This window comes from Hemicordylus capensis, chromosome 3, assembly GCF_027244095.1.
Source record: "Hemicordylus capensis ecotype Gifberg chromosome 3, rHemCap1.1.pri, whole genome shotgun sequence".
NCBI lineage: Eukaryota > Metazoa > Chordata > Lepidosauria > Squamata > Cordylidae > Hemicordylus > Hemicordylus capensis.
The window spans coordinates 258,482,003-258,497,881 of record NC_069659.1 but is presented as its reverse complement, the minus strand read 5'-3'; the positions used below and the strand labels follow the sequence as shown (position 1 = coordinate 258,497,881).

Sequence of the window (15,879 nt, the reverse complement as noted above, 5' to 3'; positions counted from 1 at the left end):
AGAAATGGCCAAAAAAGAATAGCTAACCCAGAATCTATTGCCAGCCACATTGTCTGTGCTGTAGTAACATCATTGGCACAAGTTGCTCTTTCACACACAATTATGATTGCTTACTTCAGCATTGCAACAGGTGCCACAGCAGCACCCTTAGCAGCCAGCAAGCATAAGCTCAACTATACGTCTTCAGCCACGTTTTGACTGAATATGTGCATATTCAATATGTGAATATCTGCATTGACTTTGCAATGCAGAATGCAGAGCAGACCACAGCAGTGAGTGAAGCACAAGTTAGTCTCAAGGCCAGACATGAAGCTCATCACAGCAATCACCAAGAAATATTAAACATGGACACATAGAGTTGAGCTGCCACTGTCCATTTCTCACCACAACACCATCTCGCAAACAGACCAAACCACAACACAAGGAAGGCAGATAGTCACCAAAGTTCTGCCTTTGTCAATCTGAGATCCAGCAAAACCAAATAGTGAACAGCAAGCAATAGCACAGCAAGCATATTATACTTACTTACTTAGTGCTAAAAAATCCACACAATCAAACCTCCCTCCCTTCCATCCTGCCTGCCACAGAGAGACAGGAGGACAGAGCAGTAATGGCCTGTGTTGGGGCATCACCGATGACACCCAAGACCTGCCTGCTTCCTGAGGCAAAGCTGGGCATCCCCTTGATCCCAGCAACAAGACCCCAAGCCGTGGCTGAGAGGAGAGGCCCTACTGCCTTCCCCGTCAACAACTCCTGGCTCCCCTCACAAGAGTTCCGGCAAGATCAATGAAACTGGCGAGAACGCCTGCAAGATTTCGCAGGTATATAAAGGCAAGCTGGCCTGTGATGAGGGCCCGGGCAGGTGAGGGCTGCCCAGTTGCATGGAGCCCTAGGAACCGAGGAACTGGGACTCTGGGGAGGCTTCTGACCATCCTGTGATGGTAACAGGCAATAGAAGCAGACAACTGACTGGGCCAAAACTCTGAGGCCTGGCCTGACCTGACCTTCAGGGGTAGGAAAAGTGGCCACGCAAAGGGGGTTGCAGGCTGATGGACCAATGGTCTGACAAGAAACAAAGCTTATACTCTTACCATGAGAAGACCTCTTCTTTCCTCCCTTCTTCTCCAGTATAAACATACATGCCTGCCTGCTACCTGTGTCTGGATAACGCCATAACCACAGATGATGCTGGGCCCCGACTGACAGGGCACCAGTCCATCATCTCATCATCGCTGTGGCATGCGTGCATGTCTGAGTGTGTCAGCAGCACTAATGGATAGACTGTGACACATCTGTGTTTGGGGTTGGCCAGGGTGGGGCGAGCTGCAAGTGGTGTTGCAGTCCGGCCAGACTTGGTGACGTGTTGCCAAAAACTGGATTGGCTCCATCTCCAGGCATGCCAGTGGCTCCTGCAGGTACTTCAGCACCAGGAACAGCTTCTTCCCTAACGAGGAGGACCTCCCTGCCAATTCCACCTCCGCTACCACAGGTGGCTGAGCTGTGGGACCAGGCCCCTCCGGAAATGAGAGTCTGTGCACAGCTACATCAGTGAGGATGACTTGGGGTGTCACCTCTAGCCATTGCCTACCACGACTACCAGCATCACCCATTCCTTTGCTTTCCGCTCTGCTTTACACTGTCCTAGTCATCTTGGTTTTTTCAAAAACAGTAAGCCCTGATGGTTGGGTGGAGAAGGTGCCTTGGAGGAGGTGTGGGACCAGGGTTGGTCTATTTATGATCTGTGTGCCAACATAGCACTATCTATCATGCCTTGGCACATGCACAGAAGCTAGAAAAATCAAATCCCCCCCCCCGTAGTGATTTGCCTTGTCTCCCTCTAAAGAGTTGGTTTTTAACTCAAGAAAAAGGGAGGGTGCGAAGGGGATTTCTTTGGTGCAAAAGTGCTCAGCAGCTATCAGTTGTCGCATCACGTGTAGCCTACAAATTGGAGGTTTTTGTACTTATTTGATAGCAAAATAAATAGAGTTTTCCATGGGATTCCACCCCAAGCCCATGGAGGTTCAAGTTCTATCTATAATAGGGGTGGTGACAGCAGCAGCATTTTAATTCTACCAGAAATATAGATTAGTTTTATGAGAAGCCAAGCCAGGCAGCTTGCCAGGGATGATTCAGCATCCCCATCCCCGCCACTCAGGTGAGCTGTTCTGAGACAAAGGCTTTAATCCGCTACACACCCAAATAAAGAAGCAGGCTTTATAAAGAATAAAGCCCCCAAATAAAGAAGCGGGGGGAGGTTTGAAGGGGACTGAGCAACAATGGGGCAAGTCGAAGGGAAGGGAATGCAAGGGCATTGGATTACTGTGGCCTCTCTAATCCAAGCTCACCCCTCCTGTCCTACAGTCCTACTAGTACCTAATTCCTCGCTTGCCCAAATTATGCCCTTTTTAACCAACTCAGGGTGTGTGTGGGGGGGGGGGCGGGGATGATCTCTCCCCTTCTGGTGTCTTCCATTGGAGTCCGCCAGGTGTTGCTCTTGGAGGCACTCTTGGCCGAGCAGACACCAGGAATCGACAGCTGAGCGGAGAGCAAGTGGGTGCCAGTTAGGCATCCACCCACTCAAACAATCAAAACAAAAACTGGGGGGAAAGGTCAGTGGAGAGGGCCTGGGAGTCTGGGCACCAAACAGAACACACCTGCCTACGAAAACAAAAAAATGAATCCACCAGGCATACAGGCAGAAGCCTCAGCAAAGGTGCAGCTTGGGGCTGCAAAAGGGGGGGGGGGAAATAAGCACAGCACCCGAGTTATTAAAGCCACTGGGGGTTACAAGCAAGAATAAAAAATGCACAGAAGAAAATAAAATTTCAAAGCAGCACCCAGTTAAAGCAGATAAACTGGGGCTGCTGGTACAATTAACAATAATTAGAGAAATAAAATAAAAGCAACTGCAAATTAAATGGAGGGGGGGAATAGACAGATAATCCCAGCAGGCTCACTCTACTCACTGAGCCAGGCAGGCAGGCAGACCGACCAGCAGACCACCACCACCAGTCTCTGCTTTCAGTGCTGCTGCTGCAGTCTCTGATCCTTCTTTCCTGAGGCACAAATGGGTCTCTGTCTCTCTGCCTCCAAGCAATCCCTTAAATACATTTTGAAAATTCCTCCTTTGGCCTCCACCCTCCCTGTTCCCTCCCCCCACCCAACGGGGGCACAGTTGCCCATGACAAAACTTGATCTGAATGATAACAAGCCAATCAGAAGCCAGTGCTAGAAATGCAGTCGGCAAGGGGAAAAAATAAAACAGGACTGAAACTGGCACTCAGATGACTTGAATGGATATGAGCTAGGTTCAGAATTGATTTGATTCAAACTCAAATCAGGCCCTTTGTTCACCCTGATTTGAGCTTGAATAGATTTGCACATCTCTAGTATAGAGTTTTTGGACCTAGTTCTTGAGCGTCTTCACATGTGTTCACATGTACACAAAGAGAACTATGCGGGTTGAAGTAGAAGATACCAAATTAAAGTATATTAAAAAGGTCCCAAAGTATTAGACAAAATTCTGTATGTGGAAAAAATGTTGTTACTTTATGGGGATCTGCATTATAGCAAGTGAAAGGAATTGCATGCAAAGTGCCTCAACAGTATTTAGTGACCCAGTCCCACTGCATGGGTAGGGTAGAGTGATTGTTTCTGTTCTCTTCTTCCCCTGGAAGTGTTTGTTAGCACCTGTAAATATGTGTCTGAGGGTTGCACAACCCTTAGGGATGACAGGTTGTGAGAAGGAGAGAGGGGTGAAAATCAGCCCCCCGCCCCTATCCAATTCCATGTAGCAAGACTTTGGATTACTATATGCTGTGGAGATGCTTTGCAAGTATCTCCACACCATTAGTGACAATAGCGACTGATGCCACCAGCCACCTTAAAAAATAAAAATAAAAAGACAACATGTATGGTGATTTCAAGACTACATGTAGGGTGATACTTTCGCTTTTATTACAGAAGTGTTTTGTAGCAAAGCTTTGGCTTAGAGAAATTCTTTATAAGTATAGGCAGTTGCCTGAATTTCAAACTTATTTTGTTTGCCCTAAAATAATAATGTAGGCAGATTCATCATTTATTGTGTCTTGGTTGTGAACAGCATACATTGAGAGTATTGTTAGAAATTTTCTTAATGGTTAGTCAGGTTTGAAAATGTTAACTTTTGGTAATTCCCAGTTACAACTAATGTTCTTAATCACCTAGTATTTAATTTTCTTCTTCACTGATTAGTTAATAACACGTTACTTAGAAATGCTAAAAGAACATCTGTAGGTCAGCTTTACTGTGCTATCTTTAATGAAGATGCTTAAACGTACTGACAGTAGCACTTCCTATCTATCCAGTGAAGAACATACTGCGGCTTTTGCCACCACAGTTGCTGAGTCAGAGTATACTAGACAGCACTAGATTTGGACCGGGGAGATCTGCTCAGCCATGAAGCTTGCTGGGTGACCAGTCCTACAGTGTGACCTAGCTCAAGGGTTGTCAGAATAATAAGGCTTGGAGAGTTATGTGTACCACCATCCTGAGCTCATGGTAGTAGGGTTGAGGTAAAACTGTAAGAGTGAATAATCTAAACACTGAAAAGTAAGACAGAGGTGGCTATTTCTGAGACTCTGCTTTTGAGTAGTCTCCACTCCTATGTGGCATTTTGCTCGTTCTACACCTGAGTGAAATCAAGCAGTTAAACACTTAGAAAAATTGTCGCTTGGAGCATGAGTACAAAATTGCTATTAAAATTGGTTAATTGCACTTTTGGAAAATTAGGCACTAGAGAGGTACATTTTAATGCTATCAGTGGTAAAAATGTCTCAGTTGAGAGCACAAAGGATATGAGAACACTTCTTATATTAAGATCCTTAAGTAGAATGGTGAATCAGGCTATTTTATATAACCTACTATGCATCTTCCACTGACTACAAAAAGAGCTATCTTAGGTGATGCTCTGTAATCAAATGAGAATTACCAGACTGATTGTGCTAAACTAGCTTTGCCTATTCAGTGCTAGTCTTAACATGATGCTAATCTCAGTAATTTTTTTTACTTATTAACATCCCCTCCTAACTTGGCAAAGAGGCACCTTTTAATGTGGTGATTTTCTTTATTTAGTAGGGGGAGAATAACTGGCCCTATCCACCCCCAGCACAGTACCTCCAGTGACTGTTGCTGGTGTCTATCTTATGTTTCTTTTTAGATTGTCAGCCCTTTGGCGACAGGGATCCATCTTATTTATTTATTATTTCTCTGTGTAAACCGCCCTGAGCCACTTCTGGAAGGGCGGTATAGATATCAAAATAATAATAATAATAATAATAATAATAATAATAATAATAATAATGCGAAACTATTCAACACCAATGAAACAAAGCAGGCCTACAAGAAAGAACAAGTCAAGAACCGAGCAGAAAAATGGAAAAATAAGCCACTGCATGGTCAATATTTGCACAATATAAGTGGAAAATCAGACATCACCAAGACCTGGCAATGGCTTAAGAATGGCAACTTGAAGAAAGAAACAGAGGGTTTAATACTGGCTGCACAAGAACAGGCACTAAGAACAAATGCAATAAGAGCAAAAGTAGAAGAGTCAACCACAAACAGCAAGTGCCGCCTTTGTAAAGAAGCAGATGAAACCGTGGACCACCTAATCAGCTGTTGTAAAAAGATCGCACAGACTGACTACAAACAAAGGCATGACGAAGTAGCAGGGATGATACACTGGAACATCTGCAAAAAATACAAGCTACCTGTAGCCAAAAATTGGTGGGACCATAAATTGAAGAAGTTGTAGAAAATGAAGATGTAAAAATATTATGGGACTTCCGACTACAAACAGACAAACATCTGCCACACAATACACCAGATTTAACTGTAGTCGAGAAGAAAGAAAAACAAGTCAAAATAATCGACATAGCAATACCAGGGGATAGCAGAATAGAAGAAAAAGAAATAGAAAAAATCACCAAATACAAAGATCTACAAATTGAAATTGAAAGGCTGTGGCAGAAAAAGACCCAAATAATCCCAGTGGTCATTGGCGCCCTGGGTGCAGTTCCAAAAGACCTTGAAGAGCACCTCAACACCATAGGGGCCACAGAAATCACCATCAGCCTGTTACAAAAAGCAGCTTTACTGGGAACAGCCTATATTCTGTGACGATATCTATAACAACTGACAATAAAATTCAGCCATCCCAGGTCCTTGGGAAGGACTCGATGTCTGGATAAAACAAACCAGTCAATAACACCTGTCTGACTGTGTAAACAAGAAATAATAATATGTGTTATTTGGAGGAGTGTGTTCCACAGGATGCAGTTGGTCATTTGGGGGATAACTGAGTTCAAATCTGAGATTGGGTGGAATATTGTGAGGCTGTGTACAGGTCAGATTCCTCCACCTTTCTTAAAGTCCCATGTATGCAAAACTGGAATTATATTGGTCTGTTTTCATTTTGTTAATAACAAACTGTAATCAAGTACTCCTTATGGCTACTTATCCCAGTGGAGCAAGCAACATCAACAAATGGGTGCAGCCTTCTGTATGTGTGCCACAGCAGATGTGTCCCTGTCTACATACTGTACTAATGCTCATTTGGCCCAGTTGTGATAAATATGGACATGTGTATCCTCCTTTGTGACCACTGGTGGTTACTTGTGAGTAGATATTTGCTACCGGAAGTAGGTTGGAGCCAATGGTGGTGATACATGCTTAACAGTAATGAATTTGTGGTCCTTATGATCTTATTTCTGAGCACTTCAGAAAATGCCAGCTTTTCAAAGGTAAAGTATAATTTTTGGATCATTCAGTATTAGAAGTATCCATGTTGTTAGGTGGCTCCAAAGTAATTTGGATAAAGGTCTCTTTTCACACTTTTCTGACAGAGCTAGACTTGAGAAGAAAGCATTCTCTCTCTCCCCCTCTCATTTGCTTTCTGTCTACAATCCTTTTGACTATAAAACAGAATGATGGGTAGACAAGAGATCCTCTATCCTTCCCTCAGGTATATGCCAATAATCTGTCTTAGATGAGGCAGGGCATAGCTTGCACAAAGGCATGTGTTTAATGGGAAGAAATCAGTGATGTAGATACACACTAAAAGAGAACAGTCTTTTTGCCACCTTTATCATAACATTTGTCTAGGGCCTCTCTAGAGGATCCAGAGGAAAAGGGTCCAATATTTACGGAGATTGACATAAAAAACAGTTTACCGTGCAGGTTTGCTTGCCAGTTCTGTGCTGAATTGGATACAGTTTGTATCAGATCCCTCCCAATTTGTCTGGCACAGCACCATCACTCTATGTGAATAACTGGTGTGTGTGTGTTAATTAAACAGTTATACTCAACCAGAATGGGATTGGTAGCAATAAAAGTCCATAATGCTGATCGCTTACAGATGTGTTGTGGGGGGTGGGGTGCACATTGAACAAGAAATTACCTCTTTGTTTCCCTGACATGGCATCCTGCTTCCACAAACGTGAGAAATTCCTTGGTGGGCTGAAATAATTATACTACAATAGGATTGTTAGTGGGGAAAATCAGTATAGCTAGCTGAAAGAGGGAGAAGAGCTACTGTCACTTTCACATTGAGCTTTGGAGAAGGAACTTTCATTTTTACTGCAGTAGGCAGTACAAAACAACCTTGTTAAAATGCACTTATTTAAATTCTCATCCAGTTATCAGCAAATATCTTTGTTTTGTTTTTCCCACCCTATGAAGCAGACAAATATGCCTATTTGCCATTTTCCATCTATTGGAGGGTGGTTAACCTTATAAGGTACATCTGTACAGTATTCATCCAAACTTTACAGATGGCCTGTAGCTGATGGGGGTGCAGCTAGGGAGGGCCTCACTCTTGCTTAATCTTTCTCTGCCCCTCCCCCATTTTTTTTTAAAAAACCAGTTTTTAAATAACGAAATGTTGCTTGCATTTAGAACTGATGGGGTCCAGATAAGCTAGCCCTCCTATTATTTTGAGGGTGCTCCCCCAAACTTCGAGGCTAGCTATGGGCCTGCTTTACAGAGCAGCACGTAGGTTTAAAAGCAGCCTAAGTGCCAGAAACTGCTTTGACTTGATGTTTACTAAAATTTTGAGGGACAAACAATGGATCCTGAAGAACTTGGGGTGTAATAACCTCTGCTAACTTGGCAAAGAGGCACCTTTTAACGTGGTGATTCTCTTTATTTAGCAGGGGGAGAGTAACTGGCCCTATCCACCCCCAGCACAGTATCTCTAGTGACTTTTGCTGGTGTCTGTCTTGTGTTCCTTTTTAGGTTGTGAGCCCTTTGGGGACAGGGATCCATCTTATTTATTTATTATTTCTCTGTGTAAACCTCCCTGAGCCATTTCTGGAAGGGCGGTATAGAAATCAAATGAATAAATGAATGAATGAATGAATAATATAGTGCTGTTTCTCCTAATGTAGGATAAAGGTAAGTAGCAGACACAAGTGTGTGGAGAGCAAACAACATGTGTTTGGGCTGGACTACCACAACTGAAAAAGTAACCCTTGCTGCCAAGATATTTAGATTTTCCAGGAAATTTTGAATTGGATATATTTCTGGACAAAATTCTATACAAATTTTCCTCATTTTTATAAATGCATTTTCCCCCCAAAAAATTACAATGCCAATTTCCCCAGTATCCTAAATAGATTGTGATCTGATTTGGTATATTGTTTGACTTACACTTAAAACAAAACAAAACCTCCACCATATTAATTTTTCACACTGTATCGCAATACATTTTTCACGTGGCCAAGCAGAAATTTTAGAGATAGAATTTAGGGATGAAATGAATGTAGAATAAAACATAGTGAATAGAGTGCATCCCTCACCCATAATATTGGGGTAATACAATGAAGGACAGACAAAAGGAAGTAGTACCTCATACAGTGGCTTTCTCCACTAGATGTAGATGCGCAGGGTCCAAAGTAATGCAATGTGCATGTGGGGGAAGCAATTCTATGGAGCCCTAGAAATGCTTCCTGTAACCAGACTGTAGGTCCCTGAGGGTTGCACAGTCCTCAAAGATCTATTTTTGGATCATAGGGGATGCTTCCAGCAGGAGGGGTGAAAAGTGCTGTCCTCTGAATTTTTAAATTGTATTTTTACATTTATATCCTATTCTTCCTCCAAAGAGGCCAGAACAGTGTACATGGTTATGTTTGTCATCACAACAACCCTGTGAGGTAGGTTAGGCCCAGAGTCACCCTGTGAGTTTTATGACCGATAGGGATTTGAACTGGGTCTCCCCAATCCCAGTCCCTTTAAACACTATACACTTTGCACACTGTCCACATTGTTAGTGAAAATGGCAGCCACTGTGTAATTACCTTGAAGAATTCATTACCACCTCAGACGAGGGCCACTAACTAGCTCAATGGTTGCATGCAGATCCCTGTCAACTCCAGCTAACATCTCAGGTAGCAAGACTAGAAAAGACGTCTGTCTGAGACCTTGGAGAGCCCTGCTGGTCAGAATATACACAACACTGGGCTGGATAGACTAATGGCCTGAATCTGATGCAATACATCTACTTCTGAATAGCAGGTGCTTATAAGCAGTAGGAAGTGGTATCCTTCTCATGCCCTGCTTTCAGGAGCATCTAGCTGGATGGAGTTAGAAACAGAAGACTTTATTAGATGGCCTGATCCAGAAAAGAAACATTTTGATATATTAGGAGTTGTGTTTAAATCAAGTAACATTTATAAAATGAGTATAAACCTCTAATATGGCGGCATATAAAAACAGTCTAGCATTTCTTTTAATCAGATATTATTTTGTTGGTAATCTAGCAAATTAAGTTGAAATATTTAAGTGGAATGAATTCTAATTTGTGGTGTTACGTTGGGGACTTATTCTAGTAGAATCTACTAGTTGTTTACTTAGACAGCTATCCTAAATCCATTGTTTTGGGGAACAACTCTGCTGAAGAAAATTTGGCTACTCAGAATTAAGTAGCTTGAAGACTGCTGTGTGTTTTGCTTTTTGGAATCCTAGAGTGTGTTCGGAAAATATACAAGAAAGTCTTTGAAATTCCATTATTCCATAGAAGCTCTTTTGGCATGAATATATTCTGACAACAGGTTGTGATCTTGCAAAAAAGTAGAAAATAAAAACCTGCAAGTGCATAAAAGCTTAAAAGCAAGGAAACTAATTCACTATTTTAAAAGGTTCTTCCTGAATATTTCATTTACAGCTAGGAAAGGTAGCACAGAACCACACTGTGGATGGGTATTCTGTGAGTGAATGGGGTCACTTATTGTACCAAAGATGTTACTGTGAATTTTACTGTATCTGTACCTTTCATATAGATCTGTGTGGATTGTAGGCATATGCTGCCCCTCAATTATCTTACAAATACTTATTAAGAAACCCTTTCCTCCTAGGTTGGTACCGAGGTTACACTTTAAGGAAAAAATCAAAAAAAGTAAGTACTCTGTTTCCATATTAACCAATTACCCCCCCCCCTTCTTTTTTTTTGGCCGAGAAGCAGAAGTATTTCATAGAAACCACTTAAGGAATTCCACTCCCTGTTGAAATGTTCATTTTGAAAGGTAAATTAAGAACTTATGTGAAATAAAGGTTGAAGTGGCTAAATGATGATGTTGACTTCATATTTTGTTAAAATAATGCATTACTCATAAAATGATTTTATTTCTTGAAAAGCAATAAGCGCTCTTGTAATGTTTTCTGTCTTTTTCTATAAAAATGAGTTGATTAGACTTCACATACACCTTTTTTTGTTTATAGAAATAGATTGGGAGACGAATGGTTTATAATCCATAATAGTTTTGGATTCTTAATTTTAATAGCTATTTAAGGAAAAGTAACATTTCTGTCTTCTGTTTTAAGAATTTGCATAGATAGTGACATGTTTGCACATAGAAGAGGACAATTTATTCAACAATCAAATTTATGCAGTTGAACTTGGTTCTTTGTTGGGCTATCTGAACATTAACCTCTATATGTCGGGTAAAAATGTAATATCTGAATCTTTGGTATATGGAGCTCAGCTGCGGTGAGACCCTGTTTTCAAATGAACTCTAGATTATATGAATACCATTACCCACTTTCAGTTTCTTGCAGAATAAGGTCACAATCCAGCACAAATAAATCTCAATGACCATAATGGGACTTTTTAAATCTTTAAATAGGGTGCTGGACTGTTGCCTAAAAACTGATCCATCTGGTTGCAGTGCTCATAGGAACTCCCTCTAACAATTAAGAATTAAGTACAATACTAGATTTACTTGCAGATTTTATTTAAAGCAATTCGTGTGTTCATTTCCTAGGGCTTGGCTTGAAAGAGCTACTTTAGTTACTCCTCTCAATTTCAGAATTGTGCAGGAGGCTGCTGTTCAACAAGTCAAAAATCTCTCTTGGGTGCATGGATTCACTTGCTCATATTTTTTGGATCTGGCTCAGATTTGCCTAATAGTTCAATTATGTGATATCGGCTTTTAAAATCAAGCATGTAAGCTGTTTTTTTAATACTGATAAGACTTTTTTAATCTCTTGGAGGAGTGATTTTGAAGTAGATTCTAGACTTGTTAATGGATCAGTAATTACCTAAAGAATTATTCAACAGAATGATCAGAATATGCTAAATAAATAATATCAGTGAATTACCTATACCTATATGCAGTGTTACCAGATACTTCAAAATTTAGGGAGTGTAGCATAAATGCGTGTGTTGTTTTGTTCAAAATGTAGCATCTGTATGTAATTATGAATGTTATCAGACGCGCAGCTAACACAGTGACATAATTCTTTTTCCTGTTAAAGGGCATCTTTCCTGCCTCCTATATACAGCTTAAAGAAGCAGTAGTTGAAGGAAAAGGGTAAGTTCTTATCCTAAAGAGTTAACCAGTGGACATATTTGTATAATGACCTCTTTGCATTTAGTCTTGATGCAAGAAAAAAGTTTTCTAAGCAATATTTCCCAGAATCATCTGCCATATCTGCTTGTGACCCTATTTTCTGCCAATTTAGTCTGAAATGCCAAAAAAGGGCTTGCAGAGAAACAGTTACATGACAGGCTTTCACTGAAGTAGCTGACCAAAAGCCCAGGACAGGCATCTTGTCTCTGATCGTCACCAAAAACAGCGGTTTAAGCAGAATGAGGTATAAGAGGGAATAGTTGGGCATGAGATGAAGGTAGGTGCGGAAATTTGACATAGGAGGGAAGGTTCTTTCTGTGGGCTTTAAAGGAGGCCCAAAGCTGCTGTTGGTGCTCCAAGTCAAGTTTTTGGGCACGTGAATCAGTAGAAATGGCTGGCATTCACTATGTACATGATAGCATCTCGTGGTGAATGTGGCTGAGTCAAAATTATACTCCAGTCTAGCTGCTCTCTAAGGCACACAAGCTCTTATGTACAAGGCGCCTTTGCTGTTTCATGAGATTTTCCTTTTCAGTTCACTTTAAAGGAAGCAGTTCTGTGTGGACAGAGCTGCCAGCTCCTTTCAATAGAATGGGGAAGCACACTTGAGCAGCAGTTCATGTGCATGTCTGGTTGTACACAGAGGTCTGAATTGGCAGGTTTTTGAGGGGAGTAGACCAGTCTTGATTTAAGTACTTCAGGCAAAGAAAAACACAATGCTTTCTTTGGTAATGCATTTTATAATTATGCTATCATTAAAAATGCATATTGTCCTTCGCTGCATAATTAATCCCCCCCCCCCCCCCCCGTTTCCTCATGCAGCTACTGGGCCTTGTTAACCTTTTTTTCTGATAGAACAAAGAAGAATGGCGTATAGTGGTGCCCTTCAGCAAAGATCTGTTTCAAAATGTATTTTCCAGATCACGAATCATTCATATAACCTGATTCTGCCAGATCTTTATTACTGTATTGAAAAACAGCTCTATTTCCATTTCAGATAGTGTTTTATGTATTCCGTTATCCTCAGTGCTTAACTTGCAGATACTTTGGGCTGTTTACAAATTCAATATATGATAATGGTAATACAGTGCCCAATTACCCATGCATGTGTATTAAAAGTTAGAAAGCAGATATTTTAAAAGAATTAGCTAAACTAAAAGTATAAACTGAACAGAAACTTTGCAGAGAGGAAAAGGACTATTTTTTATGACTGATTTATTTTTAAGCCTTCTTAACTATGTAAATTATGAAAGCACTAATCATTTGATTACTACATAATAGCACCTTCCTGACTGATTGCAAAGCTTTAGTTTGGAGCTGTACTTCTGACATATTGCATGGTGTAGCAGTTGTACAATATTATTTACATACTAATATTTAATGATTATGCATTATTTAAATGAAATAATTTAAAGGCACAGTCACTAGATACTTGCAGAGCAGCTTCTCTTGTCTTTGGTAAGAATCATGTTTTGGAGCTGAGCAAAATCCCTTGTAATCAAATGTGGTTTCTGGTTGGTTTTCTACTTGTGAAGAATACCATGTCTCAAGAGACACTCTCTCTCACACGTGCTCTCTGATTAAATGTTGTTAAAGAAAATAGGATGTATATATGAGTGTGTCGTTAAAAGGTTAGTATCCACAGATTACTAATAAAAACTGTCCTTTCCAGTGGGATTGTATTAATTATTTGATACTTCCAAATTTTATAGACAACATGAAACTGTTATACCCAGCGAGCTACCACTCATTCAAGAGGTTACCACAACACTACGGGAATGGTCTACAATATGGCGGCAGCTCTATGTGGTAAGTATAGAAGATTTCCTAAGAGGCAGCGTTTTAGTCCTTGAAAGGAATATAGCTCCATCGACAGATCAGTAATGCTAAAGGTACCTGTTAAGGAGACACCAAAGGCTAAGAGACCAAAGTGCATGTATTTTGCATTTTAAAGCTTCTGGGTTTAGTCTCCAGTTGCAAGAATCTTTAGCAGCAGGGCTTTATCTCTGCTTGAATCTTGGAGAGCTCCTGCCATTTAGAGAAAATTAGATGGACCATGGACCAATACTTTAACAGTATAAGGCAAACTTCATATGCTTGTATAGGGACAAAAAGGTTCAGTTGCTGTTCTATGGGAAACTTAGTCTTAACTTTGGAAATATCTACTATTCTCAATTTAATGTTGTTTATTGGTTTGTTCTCCGACATGCCAGAGGATGTCTAAAAGCTCTTCATCTTTTAAACGCTCCTTTGCAAATATGTTCAAAGCCTGAATTTTATTGCAGCAGTTATATAAAATCAGAGCATCCAGATCCAACAAAGGCAGGTTTCTCTGCGTAGATCTTCTGTGTCAGGTATTGCACATGCATTTATTGCTGGATTCCTGAATTAGGAACAGAGGCTGTATAAGCTTTTTTCCTTTTGCTAGTTGGCACTGGTAGACTATATTCAGGGCCTTCTCCCTGCCAAACAGTGGCTAGTGCTGTCAAGGTTAGGGATGTGCACAGAACCAGTTCAGTGCACCTTTTCTGGAGCGCCAAACTGGTTCAAAGTGCCAGCATTTGAGCCGGTTTGGAGGCCAGGGGGTTACTTTTAGGGGCATGGAGAGTGCCTCCTACCTGCCCTTCCCTGCCCCGCCACCTTTCCCCTGCCGGCACTCTCCCAAAAAGTGTGGGTACAGGACTGCTGCGTTACTCCTTGCAACCCCATTCAGCATCGCCACGCACATGGCTGGCACATCATTTCTAAAGCAACTCCCCACCTCGGCCCTCCCAGGAGCTCACAAAACCAGTTCTGTGCACATCCCTAGACAACGTTCATAGTGATGATGCTGTTTGGTGCACCCATGTATTTGTACACAGCTGCATATATTTATCTTGCTGCAGATTGTGAGGATGTTTGGATCACGGTTAAGGTTTATAATAACTTTGATCCCACTGACTCTGCTTCTACTGAACACACTCCAGCTCCTTGTAGCAATTATCACCAACTGAAGCTAGTAAGAGTGAACAAACTGCTTTTAGGAAAATTTCAATTGATGATGTTATATATCCTCTGTGCTTTTATTCCTGATTATTTTCTCAAGATCATACTGTAAATTGAAACTAATTACACTTATGGAAATCAGCATGGGGCAGTTAACTTCTTTATTGGTCTAGAATCTGAAGAGCAACAAAAAAACAACACCCCAGCAGTATTTTACCTCTCAACAAGTTATGAAATAGATTAAACCAGTGGTTCCCAACCTGCGGCCTCCAGTTGTTGCTGAACTACAACTTTCATCAGCCCCAGCTACAATTTATTGTGGCTGGGAATAGTGGGAGTTGTAATTCTAGAGACCCCCAGCTTGAGAACCCTTGGATTAGATGGTAGGGATGTGCATGAATTGCAAAATCTTAAGGTTTTAATTTGTGGATGATTTTAAAATTTTTAAATAGTTTTAAGTTTTTGTATATATTTTAATTTGTTTTATGCAGTCGTTAACCACCCAGAGACGAAAGTTTGGGGCAGTGTACAAATGTGATAGATAAATAAATAAATAAATAAAATGAAGCATGATTCGTAACATATCGCCTGTACCTTTTTAAAACAGAGGCGAGCAAGTACATACCTTCTACCCCACCAATCACTGCCACCTTGAATCTGCAGCACTCTCCCCCAGCTGCCTCTGTACAATGCCGGCATGCACATGGCGATGCTTTCCCCCAGCTGCCTCTGCACAACACCAGATTGCACATGGCTGTTGCGCATTTGCGGAGGCCATGTGCGTGCCGGGGTCATGTAGGTGCAGCTGGGGGAGGGTGCTACCAGCACATTTAGATAGCTGGGAGGAATACCTCTGATTCAGGAAGTGGTGGCGGGTGGTGGAGGAGCAGATATGCACCTGCCTTCTTCCATTTTTAAGGCACAGGCAATATGTTGTGAATCACGCGTTGAATTGCACTTTGTGCACATCCCTACTGGATGGAGAGATGGTGACTTCCAATACCAATTA

General features: G+C 41.2%; 1 protein-coding gene across 6 annotated transcripts in view; it reads left to right on the top strand.

Moving 5' to 3' along the window:
- The window catches only part of DOCK1 (dedicator of cytokinesis 1), a 645,511-nt gene that overhangs the window by 70,210 nt on the left and 559,422 nt on the right, over positions 1-15,879 (top strand). For all 6 annotated transcript variants that reach the window (XM_053305327.1, XM_053305329.1, XM_053305326.1 and 3 more), the window contains exons 3-5: positions 10,392-10,432; positions 11,791-11,846; positions 13,598-13,694. In XM_053305327.1, the coding sequence (XP_053161302.1) occupies positions 10,392-10,432; positions 11,791-11,846; positions 13,598-13,694 (194 nt within the window). The remainder of the gene's footprint in view (positions 1-10,391; positions 10,433-11,790; positions 11,847-13,597; positions 13,695-15,879) is intronic.